At 43.3% G+C, this 21905-nt stretch overlaps 1 protein-coding gene across 13 annotated transcripts in view; it reads right to left on the reverse strand.

The window, feature by feature from the left end:
• Positions 1–21905, reverse strand: part of DMD (dystrophin) — a 3641189-nt gene that overhangs the window by 169563 nt on the left and 3449721 nt on the right. For all 13 annotated transcript variants that reach the window (XR_010221499.1, XM_063953479.1, XM_063953476.1 and 10 more), the window contains one exon: positions 9156–9313. Coding sequence is in view for 12 of the 13 variants with exons in the window: in XM_063953479.1 (XP_063809549.1) it covers positions 9156–9313 (158 nt within the window). In the remaining variant the exon portion in view is untranslated. The remainder of the gene's footprint in view (positions 1–9155; positions 9314–21905) is intronic.

The following is a 21905-nucleotide window of genomic DNA, read 5'->3' on the forward strand; positions in this document are numbered from 1 at the left end:
CTAAAGGGGTAAATCAAGTGAATTCAGAGCAAATTATTTTGAGGGATTCTTTTCAAATAAATTAAGGTTCACCTTGTGCATACAGATGCATACTCATATCCAGCCTTAATACGCCACGCAGCGCAAGATGCTTGGTGTGAGTGAGACTCCAGGTCCTGTGCAACTCTAACTTTGGGACTCTTTTTGTCCTCAAAATTGTGTCTTAGTCGCAACGCAATGCAACTAGGATGCGCTGGGAGATTGTTCTGATTAATTTCATATGACAGATTAATTTGATGTGTGACAATCTGTATACGGCGCAGAGGAGAACTTGTATTGGAAAAAGCTGCGGCTGCTACAATGTAGCACTTTGTATACAGATTCAGAGACTCAGTCACACACAGATATACAGGTGTCATATCAGTCTCCTTGTGTGTCTTAGTCACACTGCATTGCGACTAAGACATATTTTCAGCAAAAAAAGGACACCCAACGCTAGAAGATTCTCATGCGACCTTGCGTGCCAAAAAGGGCTGTTGGCGTGACTGCAGCAAAGATGTAGGAGGACACATCTTTACACTGCCAATTGCCTCTGCCATTCAGGCAACTTCTTTTCTGCAAGACTTTCCATCAGAACATAATTTGCTCTTCATCATAGTGATCTCAGTTTTATAAATATAGCCATCTTCACCGGATAAATGTTCTTACTATGCAATAAGTCATGGATTGGTTAGGTCACATTGCATAGTATCTCTTGTCAATCTAAGGTTTGTTTCAAGCATGGGAATGCATGCATTTAGTGGAGGGGACCATACAGGATGCGGCTACGTTGCCGACGCCCGGTATCCCGACGGTCAGCATACAGTCACAGCGATCCCGAACACTCAATATGCCGCCAACCGGAATCCTGGCTAACAGGGGCTATTCCCACTCGTGGGAGTCCGTGACACCCACAGAGTGGGAATAGATCCTGTGGCAAGCGGTGTGAGCCACCAAGCCCGCAAGTGTCTTTGGTGCGCTCGCCCCTCGGGTAGCATTCTGGCGGCCGGGATCCCGGCATCGGTATGCTGACCGCCGGGATCCCGGCCGCCAGCAACCAACGTATACGCAAAGCGACAATACTGCATTAAATTTGCTGTACAAAAATAAAAAATACAGAAAAAGAATTGTACCAGCCAAAATAGCTATAAATTACTTAAATAGCTTTAATTATGACAAAGAAAACTAAACCACTTCCAGATGAAGTCATTTTGGTGTTCTCTTTTAGGTATCAAGTGAGAAAATGCATTAATAATAAGATGCATTTTATCTGCTTTCAAGTAGTCCAAAAAGACAAATTATCTGAGCAGCACACTCGATGTTATCAGTGAAGTGGCTGGCTACTAGTTATGTGCTTTTAGATCACAAATACTGTAGAAAATAACAGGCAGATATAAAGAAACAAAGCACTTTTTTAATTCTTTAAATCTTTGGAAGAAATACATTTCCAATGCGGCAACTGATGCATTCAATAAGACAGCCTCTGCTTCCATTGCTGATTTGTTTTTTCACTTTTGCGGCTCTATAAGAAATGCACTTTACAAATATATATGCAAGCAAACATTTACTCTGAGTAGCGAATCTGAAGGGGAGAAGAGCTTTGAATAAAGCGACACTGTTATTAGTTATTACTTCTCACCCAATTACACTTTAGTAAACTGAGGAACTGTGAGATAAAATAGCTTGCCCTAGGTCACTGGTAAAAATTGAGTCTGTATTATATTCCCAAGAGATAAAGATTTGTTTTATAGCATATTGTAAGCACAGCCTTGGTATTCCCTTCAGCTAGGACCTGTGCTTGCATAATAGGGCACAGCGCTACAAAACTATTCAGTATTCTAAAATACTGTTCTGTAAGAGGCTCCAGTGTGAGGTCTGTCAGTACATCTCAACCCACGCATGGCAGAGGAAATATTGTAAGCAGAATCATTAATGCAGTAAAAGGAAAACAAGAGCTGATCACTTGCAGTACTAATCCAATGTTGTCAAATACACAAACCAATCATGTGCATGACACTGATCCTAGATAAAGATAGAATGTACAGAAACACAGAATACGACAGAGCAATGACCATTCTTTCAATAAAGAATATATAAAACCTACAGTATAAATACACATAGAAGATAGGTATAAAGGTAGTAATTCTCATTACTGTATAACACAATAAAGTCAGAGGCGTAATTGCCATCGATGTAGGCACCAGACCGCGACAACCTTCCCCATACCTGCCAAATTTTTACCTGGGTTATTTTGGAGATGCCAGAAGGAGAGATGCCATGAATGGCGTCATTGCAACTTGCATTGTAAAAAATAAGAATTTACTTACCGATAATTCTATTTCTCATAGTCCGTAGTGGATGCTGGGAACTCCGTAAGGACCATGGGGAATAGCGGCTCCGCAGGAGACTGGGCACAAAAAGTAAAAGCTTTAGACTAGCTGGTGTGCACTGGCTCCTCCCCCTATGACCCTCCTCCAAGCCTCAGTTAAGATACTGTGCCCGGACGAGCGTACATAATAAGGAAGGATCTTGAATCCCGGGTAAGACTCATACCAGCCACACCAATCACACCGTACAACTCGTGATCTGAACCCAGTTAACAGTATGATAACCGTAGGAGCCTCTGAAAAGATGGCTTCCAACAATAAACAATCCGATTTGTTTGTAACAATAACTATATACAAGTATTGCAGACAATCCGCACTTGGGATGGGCGCCCAGCATCCACTACGGACTATGAGAAATAGAATTATCGGTAAGTAAATTCTTATTTTCTCTGACGTCCTAGTGGATGCTGGGAACTCCGTAAGGACCATGGGGATTATACCAAAGCTCCCAAACGGGCGGGAGAGTGCGGATGACTCTGCAGCACCGAATGAGAGAACTCCAGGTCCTCCTCAGCCAGGGTATCAAATTTGTAGAATTTAGCAAACGTGTTTGCCCCTGACCAAGTAGCTGCTCGGCAAAGTTGTAAAGCCGAGACCCCTCGGGCAGCCGCCCAAGATGAGCCCACCTTCCTTGTGGAATGGGCTTTTACAGATTTTGGCTGTGGCAGGCCTGCCACAGAATGTGCAAGTTGAATTGTACTACAAATCCAACGAGCAATCGTCTGCTTAGGAGCAGGAGCACCCAGCTTGTTGGGTGCATACAGTATAAACAGCGAGTCAGATTTTCTGACTCCAGCCGTCCTGGAAACATATATTTTCAGGGCCCTGACTACGTCCAGCAACTTGGAGTCCTCCAAGTCCCTAGTAGCCACAGGTACCACAATAGGTTGATTCATGTGAAACGCTGAAACCACCTTAGGGAGAAATTGAGGACGAGTCCTCAATTCCGCCCTATCCGAATGAAATATCAGGTAAGGGCTTTTATAGGATAAAGCCGCCAATTCTGATACGCGCCTGGCTGAAGCCAGGGCCAACAGCATTACCACTTTCCATGTGAGATATTTCAAATCCACTGTGGCAAGTGGTTCAAACCAATGTGATTTTAGGAACCCTAAAACTACATTGAGATCCCAAGGTGCCACTGGCGGCACAAAAGGAGGCTGTATATGCAGTACCCCTTTGACAAACGTCTGAACTTCAGGCACTGAAGCCAGTTCTTTCTGGAAGAAGATCGACAGGGCCAAAATTTGAACCTTAATGGATCCTAATTTTAGGCCCATAGACAATCCTGCTTGCAGGAAATGTAGGAAACGACCCAGTTGAAATTCCTCCGTAGGGGCCTTCTTGGCCTCACACCACGCAACATATTTTCGCCAAATGCGATGATAATGTTTTGCAGTTACATCTTTCCTGGCCTTGATCAAGGTAGGGATGACTTCATCTGGAATGCCTTTTTCCTTCAGGATCCGGCGTTCAACCGCCATGCCGTCAAACGCAGCCGCGGTAAGTCTTGGAACAGACAAGGTCCCTGCTGGAGCAGGTCCTTCCTTAGAGGTAGAGGCCACGGGTCCTCCGTGAGCATCTCTTGCAGCTCCGGGTACCAAGTAAATCTTGGCCAATCCGGAGCCACGAGTATCGTTCTTACTCCTCTCCTTCTTATGATTCTCAGTACTTTTGGTATGAGAGGAAGAGGAGGGAACACATATACCGACTGGAACACCCACGGAGTTACCAGAGCGTCCACCGCTATTGCCTGAGGGTCCCTTGACCTGGCGCAATATCTGTCCAGTTTCTTGTTGAGACGGGACGCCATCATGTCCACCTTTGGTTTTTCCCAACGGTTTACAATCACTTGGAAGACTTCTGGATGAAGTCCCCACTCCCCCGGGTGGAGGTCGTGTCTGCTGAGGAAGTCTGCTTCCCAGTTGTCCACTCCCGGAATGAACACTGCTGACAGTGCTATCACATGATTTTCCGCCCAGCGGAGAATCCTTGCAGCTTCTGCCATTGCCCTCCTGCTTCTTGTGCCGCCCTGTCTGTTTACGTGGGCGACAGCCGTGATGTTGTCCGACTGGATCAATACCGGTTGACCCTGAAACAGAGGCCTTGCTTGACTTAGGGCATTGTAAATGGCCCTTAGCTCTAGGATATTTATGTGAAGAGACGTTTCCATGCTTGACCACAAGCCCTGGAAATTTCTTCCCTGTGTGACTGCTCCCCAGCCTCTCAGGCTGGCATCCGTGGTTACCAGCATCCAATCCTGAATGCCGAATCTGCGGCCCTCTAGAAGATGAGCCTTCTGTAACCACCACAGGAGAGATACCCTTGTCCTTGGAGATAGGGTTATCCGCTGATGCATCTGAAGATGCGATCCGGACCATTTGTCCAGCAGATCCCACTGAAAAGTTCTTGCATGGAATCTTCCAAATGGAATCGCTTCGTAAGAAGCCACCATTTTTCCCAGGACTCTCGTGCACTGATGCACTGACACTTGTCCTGGTTTTAGGAGGTTCCTGACTAGCTCGGATAACTCCCTGGCCTTCTCCTCCGGGAGAAACACCTTTTTCTGGACTGTGTCCAGAATCATCCCTAGGAACAGTAGACGTGTTGTCGGAATCAGCTGTGATTTTGGGATATTTAGAATCCACCCGTGCTGACGTAGCACTACCTGAGATAGTGCTACTCCGACCTCTAACTGTTCCCTGGACCTTGCCCTTATCAGGAGATCGTCCAAGTAAGGGATAATTAATACGCCTTTTCTTCGAAGAAGAATCATCATTTCGGCCATTACCTTGGTAAAGACCTGTGGTGCCGTGGACAATCCAAACGGCAGCGTCTGAAACTGATAATGACAGTTTTGTATCACAAACCTGAGGTACCCTTGGTGAGAAGGGTAGATTGGGACATGGAGATAAGCATCCTTGATGTCTAGAGATACCATATAGTCCCCTTCTTCCAGGTTCGCTATCACTGCTCTGAGTGACTCCATCTTGAATTTGAACCTTTTTATGTAAGTGTTCAAAGATTTTAGATTTAAAATTGGTCTCACCGAGCCGTCCGGCTTCGGTACCACAAACAGCGTGGAATAATACCCCTTTCCCTGTTGTAGGAGGGGTACCTTGATTATCACCTGCTGGGAATACAGCTTGTGAATAGCTTCCAATACTGCCTCCCTGTCGGAGGGAGACGTTGGTAGAGCAGACTTCAGGAACCGGCGAGGGGGAGAAGTCTCGAATTCCAATTTGTACCCCTGTGATACTACCTGCAGGATCCAGGGGTCCACTTGCGAGTGAGCCCACTGCGCGCTGAAATTCTTGAGACGGCCCCCCACCGTGCCCGAGTCTGCTTGCAGAGCCCCAGCGTCATGCTGAGGACTTGGCAGAAGCGGGGGAGGGCTTCTGCTCCTGGGAAGAGGCTGCATGATGCAGTCTTTTTCCCCTTCCTCTGCCCCGGGGCAGGAACGAGCGGCCTTTTTCCCTCTTGCCCTTATAGGGACGAAAGGACTGGGTTTGAAAAGACGGTGTCTTTTTCTGCTGAGAGGTGACCTGGGGTAAAAAGGTGGATTTTCCAGCCGTTGCTGTGGCCACCAGGTCCGATAGACCGACCCCAAATAACTCCTCCCCTTTATACGGCAATACTTCCATATGTCGTTTGGAATCCGCATCACCTGACCACTGTCGCGTCCATAACGTTCTTCTGGCAGAAATGGACATCGCACTTACTCTAGATGCCAGGGTGCAAATATCCCTCTGTGCATCTCGCATATATAGTAATGCATCCTTTAAATGCTCTATAGTTAATAATATACTGTCCCTATCCAGGGTATCAATATTTTCAGTCAGGGAATCCGACCAAGCCACTCCAGCGCTGCACATCCAGGCTGAGGCGATCGCTGGTCGCAGTATAACACCGGTATGTGTGTATATACCTTTTAAGATATTTTCCAGCCTTCTATCAGCTGGTTCCTTGAGAGCGGCCGTATCAGGAGACGGTAACGCCACTTGTTTTGATAAGCGTGTGAGCGCCTTATCTACCCTAGGGGGTGTTTCCCAACGTGCCCTAACCTCTGGCGGGAAAGGGTATAGTGCCAATAATTTATTAGAAATCAGCAGTTTTTTATCGGGGGAAACCCACGCTTTATCACACACCTCATTTAATTCATCTGACTCAGGAAAAACCACTGGTAGTTTTTTCACACCCCACATAATACCCTTTTTTGTGGTACTTGTAGTGTCAGAAATGTTCAATGCCTCCTTCATTGCCGTGATCATGTAACGTGTGGCCCTACTGGACATTACGTAGTGTCAGAAATGTTCAATGCCTCCTTCATTGCCGTGATCATGTAACGTGTGGCCCTACTGGACATTACGTTTGTCTCGTCACCGTCGACACTGGATTCAGTATCCGTGTCAGGGTCTGTGTCGACCATCTGAGGTAACGGGCGTTTTAACGACCCTGACGGTGTCTGAGACGCCTGAACAGGCACTAATTGATTTGTCGGCTGTCTCATGTCGTCAACAGTTTTTTGCAAAGTGCTGACATTGTCACGTAATTCTTTAATTACTACCATCCAGTCTGGTGTCGACTCCCTAGGGGGTGACATCACTAACACAGGCAATTGCTCTGCTTCCACATCATTTTCCTCCTCATACATGTCGACACAATCGTACCGACACCCAGCACACACACAGGGAATGCTCTGATAGAGGACAGGACCCCACTAGCCCTTTGGGGAGACAGAGGGAGAGTTTGCCAGCACACACCAGAGCGCTATATATATACAGGGATAACCTTATATAAGTGTTACTCCCTGTTATAGCTGCTGTATTATATATTAGCTGCCAATAGTGCCCCCCTCTCTGTTTTACCCTGTTTCTGTAGTGCAGGACTGCAGGGGAGAGTCAGGGAGCCGTCCTTCCAGCGGAGCTGTGAAAGAAAATGGCGCTTGTGTGCTGAGGAGAAAGGCTCCGCCCCCTTCACGGCGGCCTTTTCTCCCGCTTTTTTCAGGAAACTGGCAGGGGATAAATGCATCCATATAGCCCAGGAGCTATATGTGATGCATTTTATTTAGCCATATAAGGTTTTTATATCATTTTTATTGCGTCTCAGGGCGCTCCCCCCCAGCGCCCTGCACCCTCAGTGACCGGAGTGTGAAGTGTGCTGAGAGCAATGGCGCACAGCTGCAGTGCTGTGCGCTACCTTATTTGAAGACAGGAACGTCTTCTGCCGCCGCTTTCTCCGGACCTCTTCGCTCTTCTGGCTCTGTAAGGGGGCCGGCGGCGCGGCTCCGGGACCCATCCAGGCTGAACCTGTGATCGTCCCTCTGGAGCTAATGTCCAGTAGCCAAGAAGCCCAATCCACTCTGCAGTCAGGTGAGTTCGCTTCTTCTCCCCTTAGTCCCACGATGCAGTGAGCCTGTTGCCAGCAGGACTCACTGAAAATAAAAAACCTATTTAAACTTTTACTTCTAAGCAGCTCAGGAGAGCCACCTAGCTTGCACCCTTCTCGTTCGGGCACAAAAATCTAACTGAGGCTTGGAGGAGGGTCATAGGGGGAGGAGCCAGTGCACACCAGCTAGTCTAAAGCTTTTACTTTTTGTGCCCAGTCTCCTGCGGAGCCGCTATTCCCCATGGTCCTTACGGAGTTCCCAGCATCCACTAGGACGTCAGAGAAAAGGTACTAGTACTCAACTAATCTGTAAGTTGACAAATATATAGTAGCTTTCACACTCTTATTTTAGTTACTTCTGAAATATTTAACTAATTCATTATTATCTGTAACTTGTGAGTTACAATTGCTAAATCTGTCAACGCAGCATGCAGAAGAGGCCACCATTTCCGGTATAGCCAATATTTAACTTTTTCATCACGAGAGACTGTAAAGCCACTCAGCAGGGAAGGGGAGGGTTTTACAGGGCACACGCGTTCCCCTGGAGAAATCTCTGCACGTCAGACATACAGTTTAGTAGGATTATATAGTAGGATATACAGTACAAATATACATACAGTATAGACGTCGGTATTTAATAAATAAGTCTCAATTTGAGGTCTCACCTCCCTGACCTAGACCTTCTTCACAGAGTACAAAGTTGGAGGTAAAAAAGGACAGCAGTGAATGGGTGCCATCATAAGCATCATCCAATCAGCTTCATGATACGTAGATGGGAAGTATATAAAACCCACGTATGGAAACTTATTCGGAATGCTTAATAAACCATAAAGGGTGGAAATGGAAACGTAAAGAATTCCAGCAGCTCAGTAAAAAAGACAATTACATACAGTTGTAAAAATGCTCACCCTTTTGCGTCACCAGATAAAGAGGAATTATATAGCAATACCTGCACAAAAGCACCTATCTAACTCCCTGCAAAATGGAAATGCTGAAGTAAATTAGGCAAAATTTCTGAATATACTTTTAATCAAGACATCAATGTACTACAGATATTCTCTATTCATCACAAACAAATCTTTAAATCCCTGTTATATTTAAGGAGCTTAAGTCTGATGGAACCCTGCTGTTACTGAGCTATGTCTGTTATGAAGAAATAATTATGCAAAAGACAAAAAAACTTAACACATTAAAAAAACCTCACAATTCAATACCAAAGAAGAGATTAATGACCTATAATTAAAAATTCTAGGAACAATTCCCAGGAAGAAAATAAAGTCCTTTTATTTCTTGCAACCAAGTTAAAATACATGCAAATAAAAAATCTCTATTGGAGATGAATACAATAAAATAGATACTTACAAATTGAAAGCAGCTCCTGACACTGGGTTCTATGTTACTTCCGCCAAAGGAGGCCACTTCACCCAGCTGCCGTGGAATCTGAATAGCGTCATGAAGGAGGAGGCCCAGTCTCCGCTGGTCACAAAATCCAGTAGAGCTTGCTACTTGCTTGAACAGGTCTGCAAAATGTAAGTAGGACATTGTAAGGAACATATTGGGATATTATAATGGTTTTTGATTAATCTTTTGCTAAAGTACATATATTATCAGAATTAAATCAAGAAATAGTAATAAAGATGTCCTAGATTTTACAGAATAGTACATAATGACCTCTCATGCTGCTACTCTTTTTACTTGAAGGGTAGCATTGTTGCTGCCTGTAGGTGTCACTGTTTTCCATATCAACAAACTTACACAGAAACCTAGAATTTGATGGTCTAGAACAGGCCTGGCCAACCTGTGGCTCTTCAGCTGTTGTGAAACTACAATTCCCAACATGCCCTGCAACAGTTTTGCTATTAGGGAATGCTGAACCTGTGGCAGGGCATTCTGGGATGTGTAGTTTCACAACAGATTGAGAGCCACAGGTTGGCCAGGTCTGGTATAAAAGAACAACTTGTCCCATCTAGTCTCTCTCTTTACATAAGTAAAAACAAAAAAACAAACAAACAGAAGTTTAACAAATAGGAGGTGATCACAATAAAAACAAAGGGGTCTATTGAAATTAGGGTGACAATGCAAGTCTTCAACTTGGTAACAACAGCACACCTATTTCAATAGCCTCTATATACACAAAGAATATTATATTTCTTATGTGATAACTGCTATTGAATTTACTCTATAAAAGGTAATAAATACTTTGTTTATGGTTAAAAAAATAAAGAACGATAGTCCTGATACTTGTGCATATGTAACCAGAACATCATGCTGTACAGTTTACACGTCAGAAACAGCGACTATGAAACAGACGAAGGCAGCACGCTCATGGTCCCCATACACTTGTGCGATGCCCCGCGACGCATCGCAGCGGCAGTTCAGGTGCGATGAAATCGCACCTGAACTGCCAAAGTGATTACCATGTGATCATGCGATAGATCGCATGGTAAGCACATGATGGGCACGTCACCGCCTAGTGGGAGCGGCCGGGTGCCCATCGTGCATCGCAGTGCGATATATCTCGTGTTTTTAAAAACGCATGAAATCGCACTGCGGTGCGATAAATATTAAGTGTAGCACTTAATATCTTGTGACGCGACATTCGACCGGCGCGCCTGCGCATCGCGTCGCATGGTACCTAAAATGTGCATACAATCCTCCGATTTATCTCACAGATGCGGTCGAAATCGAAAGATTGAACCCGATCTCTCGCAAGTGTATGGGCTACGTAACTTGCCTACATATTGATCCACAAGACAAGTGGGGCATAGTGACAAAGATTTGCATCATCTCTGTCCAGTCCTCACTGCATCCCAAAAAAGCAATTTTGTTAATACACAACAGGGGACAGGTCCATTGTTTATAATGCACCACGAAAGTGTTTCTTTTTTTTATTCAAACTATCACTAACGTGGATACATATATTTCAAAGATCCCCAAATGGCAAAGGTGTTTATGGGACATGTTCAATTACTTGCTGTGTTTACAATGCGGGTAAAGCTTTAGTTTCAATGCTGTAGCTACAGTATTCAATTAATTGATCTTTTTATCCTCACAGTAACCCCAAGGTAGCGTGTATTAAGCCATAGATTTTGCGTTAAGTGCTGAAAACTATGGCTTTCCCCAGTCGTTAAATCCCAGAGGGTGTATTTTAATGCAGATTTTTCTCAGGAGCTGCAATATATGTGGTGATACTGCGCTCATTAAATAGGTACAGTCAGACAATTAGCTGCGTATCACTTTAAAAAAAAAAAAAACTTTAAATACGTAAACAATGTTTTTGTTTTGAACAATCGTTCCAATTTTGCTAAATCCCAGAGCACGATACAGAGCATACACACTATGCAATCATTTGTACGACGACGCAATATATCATGTCCAGAGATTATATACAATCATTGTTGCTCCAGTACACCAGGGCCGAAACTATGATTTGTATCACCCGGGGCAAGGCATTAGTCGAACATTTCTATGTATTGTGAGATGAAATGGCTTATCTGTCAGAATTTTATTACAACCACTCATAGTAAAAATCAAACATCTGATCATTGAAATATTTTCTGAAGAGTAAACACTTTGATACTGTCAAGTGGCTTCAGTGGTATTTGTGTTATTAATATATGGTAGTGCTGGACTTGTGGACTTTTACTTGCAGTCCCGGGGGCGTGTCTTGCCAAGGATTGCGTTGTGAGACACAGTTTCCTTGGCCCCGCAAGCTGCACTGTAACGGCAGCCTGAAGCTTACTCAGCCTGCAGTCGCAGATGAACAATGCATCGCGAATGCATGGAGGAGGTAGTATGCTAAGGACTGCAAATGCAAAGCTGCTGCGAGCAACCAGCATTTTACCGCATTTCCACAGGTGCTAAGCCCTTCAACCCAGGGCTTTCGGAGCAGAGGTAACGCCAGAAATAGAAGCCTATGGGCTTCTATCCACATTTTATTCTGAGGGGTATCCAACTGGAATCCCTCCCAGCACCCACTGCGGCCCTCTGTACATGACTCCTGGGGCCAAAACCTGGAAACGCCGGCATCAAAAAGGGCAGCTCTTATTGGAAGAGCTGTCCCATGCAATATTAAGCGCATATACATATGCGATTACTATCAATGAGATGCGGGGTGGGATGTACCACAACTGGTTAGTACATCACACTCATTATGCCAATAATGAACTATTTTAGGCGTCTCCTAACTACTGGTACACTAAGCAACTGCCTAGGTTTGCCTAATGGTAGCGGTGACCAGCAATGAAGTCTTTAGTCTTTATCAGGCCCTAGCTAAGGTACATTTTTATTGAGACATAATTGAACATAGGTGGTCATTCCGAGTTGTTCGCTCGCTGCTATTTTTAGCAGAATTGCTAATAGGCTAAAATCCGCCAGTTCTGCGCATGCGTATGCACCGCATGGCGCACGCACTAAGCAATTTTACACAAAACTATGCTATTTTACTCATGGGCCAACAAAGCTTTTCAGTCCCTCTGTTGATCTGAGAATGATTGACAGGAAGTGGGTGTTTCTGGGTGGTAACTGAGCATTTTCCAGGAGTGTGCTAAAAAACTCAGGCGTGCCAGCAGAAAACGCAGGAGTGGCTGGAGAAACGGGGGAGTGGCTGGCCGAACGCTGGGCGTGTTTGTGACGTCAAACCAGGAACTAAACGGACTGAGGTGATCGCAATCTAGGAGTAGGTCTGGAGCTACTCAGAAACTGCAAGGAAATACTTAATAACAGAATTGCTAATCTTTCGTTAGAAATTCTGCTATGCTAAGATACACTCCCAGATGGCGGCGGCTTTGCGTTTGCATTGCTGCTAAAAGTAGCTAGCGAGCTAACAACTCGGAATGACCACCATAGTCTGCAATTCAAATATACTTCAAAGCTGCAAATTTACTTTATGCGAATGTTAAAAAAAAACTTTCCTAAAGACATATGATATTTTACTTTAGAACCCAGAGTGGAAACCGATGTACAGCCATGGCCAAGAGTTTTGAGAATGACACAAGTATTGATTTTAACAGTTTGCTGCTTTCGTTTTTTCAGACCTTTTTGTAAGATGTTACGATGGTATACAAAAGTAAAATTACAAACATTGCATAAGTATCAAAGGCTTTTATTGACAATTACATTAAGTTTATGCAAAGAGTCAATATCTGCAATGTTGACCCTTCTTTTTCAAGACCTCTGCAATTCGCCCTGGCATGCCGTCAATCAATTTCTTGGCCACATACTGACTGATGGCCGCACATTAAAGCCTAATCAATGCTTGGAGTTTGTCAGAATTTGTGGGCTGTTTGTCCAACGACCTCTTGAGGATTGAACACAAGTTCTCAATGGGATCAAGATCTGGGTATTTCCTGGCCATGGACCCAAAATTTTTATGTTTTGTTCCCAGAGCTACTTAGTTATCACTTATGCTTAAGGCAAGGTGCTCCATCATGCTTGAAAAGCCATTGTTCTTTACCAAACTGTTCTTGGATGGTTGGAAGAAGTTGCTCTTGGAGGATGTTTTGGTCCCATTCTTTATTCATGGCTGTGTTCTTAGGCAAAATTGTGAGCGAGCCCACTCCCTTCACTGAGAAGCAACTCCACACATGAATTGTCTCAGGATGATCCAAACAAGCTGAAAGAGAATTCATCAGAGAAAAAGGACTTCACCACAGTCCTCAGCAGTCCAATCCCTGTACCTTTTGTAGAATATCAGTCTGTCCCTGATGTTTTTCCTGGAGAGAAGTGGCTTTTTTGCTGCCCTTGACACCAGGCCATCCTAAATAAGTATTTGCCTCACCGTGTGTGCAGGTGCACTCACTCTTGCCTGCTGCCATTCCTGAACAAGCTCTGCAGTGGTGGTGCCCCCATCCTGCAGTTGAATCAAGACGGTCCTTGCGCTTGCTGGATGTTCTTGGATGTCCTGAAGCCTTTATCACAACTATTGAACCTAGCTCCTTGAAGTTCTTGATGATCTGATAAATGGTTGATTTAGGTGCAATGTTACTAGCAGCAATGTCCTTGCCTGTGACGCCTATTTTGTGCAAAGCAGTGATGACTGCATGTGGTTCCTTGCAGGTAACCATAGTTAACAGAGGAAGAACAATGATTTCAAGCACCATCCTCCTTTTAAAGCTTCCAGTCTGTTATTCTAACTCAAATAGCATGACAGAGTGATCTCTAGCCTTATCCGTGTCAACACTCTCACCTGTGTTAAAGAGAGAATTACTGACATTATGTCACCTGGTCCTTTTGTGGCAGGGCTGAAACGCAATTTAAATGTTTTTGGGATTAAGTTCATTGGCAAAGAGGGACTTTGCAATTAATTGCAATTCATCTGATTACTCTTCATGACATTCTGGAGTATGTGCAAATTGCCATCATAAAAACTGAGGCAGCAGACTTTGTGAAAATTAATATTTGTGTAATTCTTAAAATTTTTGCCCATGGCTTCCACACTCAATGGAAGCAAAACACATTAGAAAGTATGCCTTTTTGCAAATGACACAAAGGTATGCAACATGATAGACACCCCAGGAGGGGTAAAACACATGATTGAGGATCTAGGTAGACTAGAGGAATGGTCAGGAATTTGGCAATTACAGTTTAATGCCAAAAAATGCAAAATCATGCACTTGGGACTCATAAATCCAAAGGCTAAATATAGTATTAATGGCCCTATACTGGAAACTACTGAAGAGGAAAGGGATCTAGGAGTCACTATTTCAGGTGACTTAAAGGGAGGTAAGCAATGTAACAAATCAATGAGGAAGGCTAGTCAGATGCTTGGCTGCACTGGGAGAGGAATCAGCAGCAGAAAGAAAGAAGCAATAAAGCCACTGTATAGGTCATTGGTACGGCCTCATCTAAAATACTGTGTTCAATTCTGGAGCCCATATCTTCAAAAGGTTATTAATACATCAGAGACTGTACAAAGAAGGGCAACTAAAATGGTGCACTGCCTACATAGCAAAACACACCCAGAAAGACTAAAAAATCTCAATATGTATACAGTAGTTTTGAGCAGGGAAGGGAAATGGGGGACATGATAAAAAAAACTTTAAAACATATCAAGGGTTTTAACCAAGTCCAGGAGGGAAACATTCTTCAAATGAAGAGAACAGGACACGAAGACATGCACTGAGACTGGAGGGAGGTAGGTTAAGGGAATATTAGAGGAAAAATTACTTCACAGAAGGGTAGTGGACATGTGGAATAGCCACCCATCAGAGGTGGTAGAGGCTAAGACAGTAGAGCAATTTAAACATACATGGGCTAGACATAAGGATATCCTTACAAAGAAATAAGGATCAAATAAGGTTTTAGATAAAAGTATGGTAAAAAAAAAAAAAAAGAGGCAGACTAGATGGGCCAAGTCGTTCTTATCTGCCGTCAAATTCTATGTTTCTAGTATGAATTAAAATAAGAAAATCTGCTGTATATCCATTTTGTGAATTATCATTCAGATTTAATTGTTGATTTCAAGTCAAGTAATTTACTACAGTTGGAAACTTACATATTAACATACAAATAAAAAAATGGTCAGAATAAATATTTTTTATTTTGTACAGAAGCCAGCTCTATGGGTGCTTAAGGACGCCCAATACTTGATTTGCTGCTGCCACTAAACTCAATGACACATTTTTCAGTGTCATTGACGGCAGAGTGAAGAGATAACCCCCAATTATTTTTAAAAGTTGGCTCCTATATAAGAAGGCATGAATAAAGATAAAACGTGAATAACCTGAAATATCAACAAACTTTTTGTATTTTAACCATTAGGCACCACAGCTGTACAGGTGAAACTCAAAAAATTTGAATATCGTGCAAAAGTTCATTTATTTCAGTAATTCAACTTAAAAGGTGAAACTAATATATTATATTGACTCATTACATGCAAAGTGAGATATTTCAAGCCTTTATTTGTTATAATTTTGATGGTTGTGGCTTACATCTTAACATAAGCCCCAAATCCAAAATCTCAGAAAATTAGAATATTACACAAAATAAATAAAAAAAGGATTTTAAATACAGAAATGTCGGCCCTCTGAAAAGTATAATCAGTACTCAGTACTTGGTTTGGGTCCCTTTTGCATGAATTACTGCCTCAATGCGGCGTGGCATGGATTCTATCAGTCTGTGGAACTGCTGCGGTGTTATGGAAGACCAGGATGCTTCAATAGCGGCCTTCAACTCTTCTGATTTTTCGGTCTCATCTTTCTCTTAGCAATGCCCCATAGATTCTCTCTGGGGATCAGGTCAGGTGAGTTTGCTGGCCAATCCAGCACAATAATCCCACAATTTTTAAACCAGGTTTTGGTACTTTTGGCAGTGTGGGCTGGTGCCAAGTCCTGCTGGAAAATGAAGTCAGATCTCCATAAAGCTTGTCTGCTGAAGGAAGCATGAAGTGCTCTAAAATGTATTGGTAGTTAGCTGCGTTGACTCTGGACTTAATAAAGCACAGTGGACCAACACCAGCAGATGACATGACTCCCCAAATCAACACAGACTGTGGAAACTTCACACTGGACTTCAAGCATCTTGGATTGTGTGCCTCTACATTCTTCCTCCATACTCTCAGACCTTGGTTTCCAAATGAGATGCAAAATTTGCTCTTATCAGAAAAGAGGACTTTGGACCACTGAGCAACAAACCAGTTCTTTTTTTATGTAGCCCAGGTAAGACGCTTCTGACGTTGTTTGTTGTTCAGGAGCAGCATGATAAGAGGTATACGACATTAGAAGCCCATGTCCAGTATCCGTCTGTGTGTGGTGGCTCTTGATGCACTAACGCCAGCCTGGGATTACTGTGCTGGATTGGCCATCAAACTCGCCTGACCTGAACCCTATAGAGAATCTATGGGGCATTGCCAAGAGAAAGATGAGAGACATGAGACCGAACAATGCAGAAGAGCTGAAGGCCGTCATTGAAGCAGACTGGTCTTCCATAACACCTCACCAGTGCCACGCCGCATTGAGGCAATACTTCATGCAAAAGGGGCCCAAACCAAGTACTAAGGACATATGCATGATTATACTTTCAGAGGGCCAACATTTCTGTATTTAAAATAGTTTTTTTTATTGATTTTATGTAATATTCTAATTTTCTGAGGTTTTGGATTTGGGGTTTTCTTAAGCTGTAAGCCACAATCATCAAAATGCTAACAAATAAAGGAGTGAAATATCTCACTTTGCATGTAATGAGTTAATATAATATATTAGTTTCACCTTTTAAGTTGAATTACTGAAATAAATGAGTTTTTGCATGATGGGGGGTCATTCCGAGTTGTTCGCTCGTTATTTTTTTCTCGCAACGGAGCGATTAGTCGCTAATGCGCATGCGCAATGTCCGCAGTGCGACTGCGCCAAGTAAATTTGCTATGCAGTTAGGTATTTTACTCACGGCATTACGAGGTTTTTTCTTCGTTCTGCTGATCGGAGTGTGCTTGACAGGAAGTGGGTGTTTCTTGGCGGAAACTGGCCGTTTTATGGGTGTGTGCGAAAAAACGCTACCGTTTCTGGGAAAAACGCGGGAGTGGCTGGAGAAACGGAGGAGTGTCTGGGCGAACGCTGGGTGTGTTTGTGACGTCTAACCAGGAACGACAAGCACTGAACTGATCGCAGATGCCGAGTAAGTCTGAAGCTACTCAGAAACTGCTAAGAAGTGTCTATTCGCAATTCTGCTAATCTTTCGTTCGCAATTTTGATAAGCTAAGATTCACTCCCAGTAGGCGGCGGCTTAGCGTGTGCAAAGCTGCTAAAAGCAGCTTGCGAGCGAACAACTCGGAATGACCCCCGATATTCTAATTTTCTGAGTTCCACCTGTATTTCTTGACGAGCCAGAATCCTTTCAAAGAAGCATACAGAAAAATGTGAAACAGAATTGTTTCTGCATGTTGATAAAATGGAATACTGTTCCATCTTATTACATTAGCCCAGAGTAGCAAGTTATTTTTCCTGTTTAAATGACAACACAGTTTCATAAATAAGCACTCAAAGTTTCCCACTAAGCACACTTTCCAATAACATTTCAATGCAAGCCACAAGCATGACAGGGACAAATTATTGTGCTTCTTTGCGTTGCAATTTTATCACCCTCTGGAGGCTGTTTCAAGCTTCCTCCATTAACACCATGTTGTTTTGGTGCTTTTCTGTCCTTAAGCCAGAGCAGGTTTTCAAATTCAGCACTTTTGATTTACAGATTTGTTTACAACTTGGAATTTGTTTGCGCAAAAATGGATGTGGCAAAATGACACAGAAATGTGAACATTACAAAATGTATTTATTATAAATACTTGTAAATGTCTTTTGCATCTATTCCAAGAGGTCCTAACAAATCTTAAAAGGCAAAAGAAAACTAAAATATTTTCTGTAACTTTATACATTAAGTAACTTACTCACAACACCACTAAAACTTGTAAGGACTATTATGGTGTGGCTAATTAGACTGCACAGTAATATTTTGAGAACAGAGTGACCTGGAATTCTAATTTAGGAAACAACGGATACAGCAGAGAGGGAATCTCTGTATTTAGCAGCAGCTCCAATCAGCAGCCAGTTTTCATTGACATTGATATGTCAGATACCTTCTGCTACAGAGAGCTAAATGCAGTGCACAAGGGGTGGATTGAGGAATTGTCTCAAGGGACTGCTAATTTTTTTATATATACTTAAACATTCATTATTACATAATATACAGTGGCTTGTAAGTACTGTATATTCAACATCCTCATCAGATTAGTTTGTATCTTAATTGACACACAGATTGTTCTAAACAGTAATTTTGCTGGCCACCAAACACAACTTTTTGTCTACTTCCTTTGGCGTCAACTTTGTTCAATTCCTCCAACAGAGTGTTCTAAACAAAAAATAAGAAGCAGGATGACACTGATGGTAATGAGCAAAATGTTCTTTTTAAATCACTTAATCACCATGTGTTATTTTAAAACAGGATAGCATTCACAGAGTAAACATTTCAATTCTGGAGGTGGACTTTCTCAAAACCCACAATTTGACAGCATGTTTCCACAGCAGAAACCTAGAATATAGTAGCTAGCGATCTAACATCCAAGGTCCAAAAACTTTTACTCTGTGAATGCTATCCTGTTTTACAATAACCCATGGCGATATGTGACTTAAGAGCCCTCCTGTTTCTTATTTATTGACAAAAGGAATTGGCGTCCATAATTATTAATCCCATCTTTAATAGAAATCAGACTTTGCATTTGATTTTTTGATTTAACAGAATGTTTTAAATAAAATAAATGAAAATGGAACGGGCAAAAATTATGAGAACCTAAACTTAATATTTAGTTGCAAAATCTTTAGAGGTAATCAATGCAATCATGCTTGCAATGAGACTTCTGCATCCATCCACAGATACTTTGGCCCATACTAGTTTAGCAAACTTTTCCAGATCTCTCAGGTGTGATAGGTGCCATCTATAAACTGTTCAGCTCTTTCCGTAGACATTTAGTAAGTTTCAGATCATTGCTCTTAGAAGGCCACTTCAGAGTAGGCCAATATTTTGTGCATATCCACTCTTGGGTGCTTTTAGCTGGGTGTTTTTGATCACTATTTTGTCGGGGAACCCATGATTTGTGACAGACAGTGTTCTGACTCTGAGCAGTATGTTTCACTACAGAATGCCTTGATCATTTTGATATTTAATGTAAAAGATAATATCTTACAGAAATTAGAAGGCATCCCATGTCAGATGCAGCAAAGCAGCCCCAAAAACATAACAAAGCCTCCATGTTTGATGTTTGACAGTAGGTATGGTTTCTTTTCTTTGAAGGTTTTTTTTCATCTGTGAATATAGAGATGATGTGCCTTGCCAAAAAGCTCCACTTTTTACTAATCTGTTCAAAGGACATTCTCCCAGATGCATTGTGGCTTGACAAGATGCATATTAGCAAAATCCAGTCCGTCTTTTTTATGTTGTTTTTTCAGAAGTGGTTCTCCCTCTACTATTTCGCTATACTCCTGTTTAATCTTGGTTTAATTTTCCTCTTGTGGCCACATCCAGGGAGCTTGGCCACAGTCCCATGAAGTTTAAACTAGAGATGAGCGCCTGAAATTTTTCGGGTTTTGTGTTTTGGTTTTGGGTTCGGTTCCGCGGCCGTGTTTTGGGTTCGAACGCGTTTTGGCAAAACCTCACCGAATTATTTTTGTCGGATTCGGGTGTGTTTTGGATTCGGGTGTTTTTTTCAAAAAACCCTAAAAAACAGCTTAAATCATAGAATTTGGGGGTAATTTTGATCCCAAAGTATTATTAACCTCAAAAAACATAATTTACACTCATTTTCAGCCTATTCTGAACACATCACACCTCACAATATTATTTTTAGTCCTAAAATTTGCACCGAGGTCGCTGTGTGAGTAAGATAAGCGACCCTAGTGGCCGACACAAACACCGGGCCCATCTAGGAGTGGCACTGCAGTGTCACGCAGGATGTCCCTTCCAAAAAACCCTCCCCAAACAGCACATGACGCAAAGAAAAAAAGAGGCGCAATGAGGTAGCTGTGTGAGTAAGATTAGCGACCCTAGTGGCCGACACAAACACCGGGCCCATCTAGGAGTGGCACTGCAGTGTCACGCAGGATGGCCCTTCCAAAAAACCCTCCCCAAACAGCACATGACGCAAAGAAAAAAAGAGGCGCAATGAGGTAGCTGTGTGAGTAAGATTAGCGACCCTAGTGGCCGACACAAACACCGGGCCCATCTAGGAGTGGCACTGCAGTGTCACGCAGGATGTCCCTTCCAAAAAACCCTCCCCAAACAGCACATGACGCAAAGAAAAAAAGAGGCGCAATGAGGTAGCTGACTGTGTGAGTAAGATTAGCGACCCTAGTGGCCGACACAAACACCGGGCACATCTAGGAGTGGCACTGCAGTGTCACGCAGGATGTCCCTTCCAAAAAACCCTCCCCAAACAGCACATGACGCAAAGAAAAAAAGAGGCGCAATGAGGTAGCTGTGTGAGTAAGATTAGCGACCCTAGTGGCCGACACAAACACCGGGCCCATCTAGGAGTGGCACTGCAGTGTCACGCAGGATGTCCCTTCCAAAAAACCCTCCCCAATCAGCACATGATGCAAAGAAAAAGAAAAGAAAAAAGAGGTGCAAGATGGAATTATCCTTGGGCCCTCCCACCCACCCTTATGTTGTATAAACAAAACAGGACATGCACACTTTAACCAACCCATCATTTCAGTGACAGGGTCTGCCACACGACTGTGACTGATATGACGGGTTGGTTTGGACCCCCCCCAAAAAAGAAGCAATTAATCTCTCCTTGCACAAACTGGCTCTACAGAGGCAAGATGTCCACCTCATCTTCACCCTCCGATATATCACCGTGTACATCCCCCTCCTCACAGATTATCAATTCGTCCCCACTGGAATCCACCATCTCAGCTCCCTGTGTACTTTGTGGAGGCAATTGCTGCTGGTCAATGTCTCCGCGGAGGAATTGATTATAATTCATTTTAATGAACATCATCTTCTCCACATTTTCTGGATGTAACCTCGTACGCCGATTGCTGACAAGGTGAGCGGCGGCACTAAACACTCTTTCGGAGTACACACTTGTGGGAGGGCAACTTAGGTAGAATAAAGCCAGTTTGTGCAAGGGCCTCCAAATTGCCTCTTTTTCCTGCCAGTATAAGTACGGACTGTGTGACGTGCCTACTTGGATGCGGTCACTCATATAATCCTCCACCATTCTATCAATGTTGAGAGAATCATATGCAGTGACAGTAGACGACATGTCCGTAATCGTTGTCAGGTCCTTCAGTCCGGACCAGATGTCAGCATCAGCAGTCGCTCCAGACTGCCCTGCATCACCGCCAGCGGGTGGGCTCGGAATTCTGAGCCTTTTCCTCGCACCCCCAGTTGCGGGAGAATGTGAAGGAGGAGATGTTGACAGGTCGCGTTCCGCTTGACTTGACAATTTTGTCACCAGCAGGTCTTTCAACCCCAGCAGACCTGTGTCTGCCGGAAAGAGAGATCCAAGGTAGGCTTTAAATCTAGGATCGAGCACGGTGGCCAAAATGTAGTGCTCTGATTTCAACAGATTGACCACCCGTGAATCCTTGTTAAGCGAATTAAGGGCTGCATCCACAAGTCCCA

Source organism: Pseudophryne corroboree, chromosome 2, assembly GCF_028390025.1.
Source record: "Pseudophryne corroboree isolate aPseCor3 chromosome 2, aPseCor3.hap2, whole genome shotgun sequence".
NCBI classification, from domain to species: Eukaryota; Metazoa; Chordata; class Amphibia; order Anura; family Myobatrachidae; genus Pseudophryne; species Pseudophryne corroboree.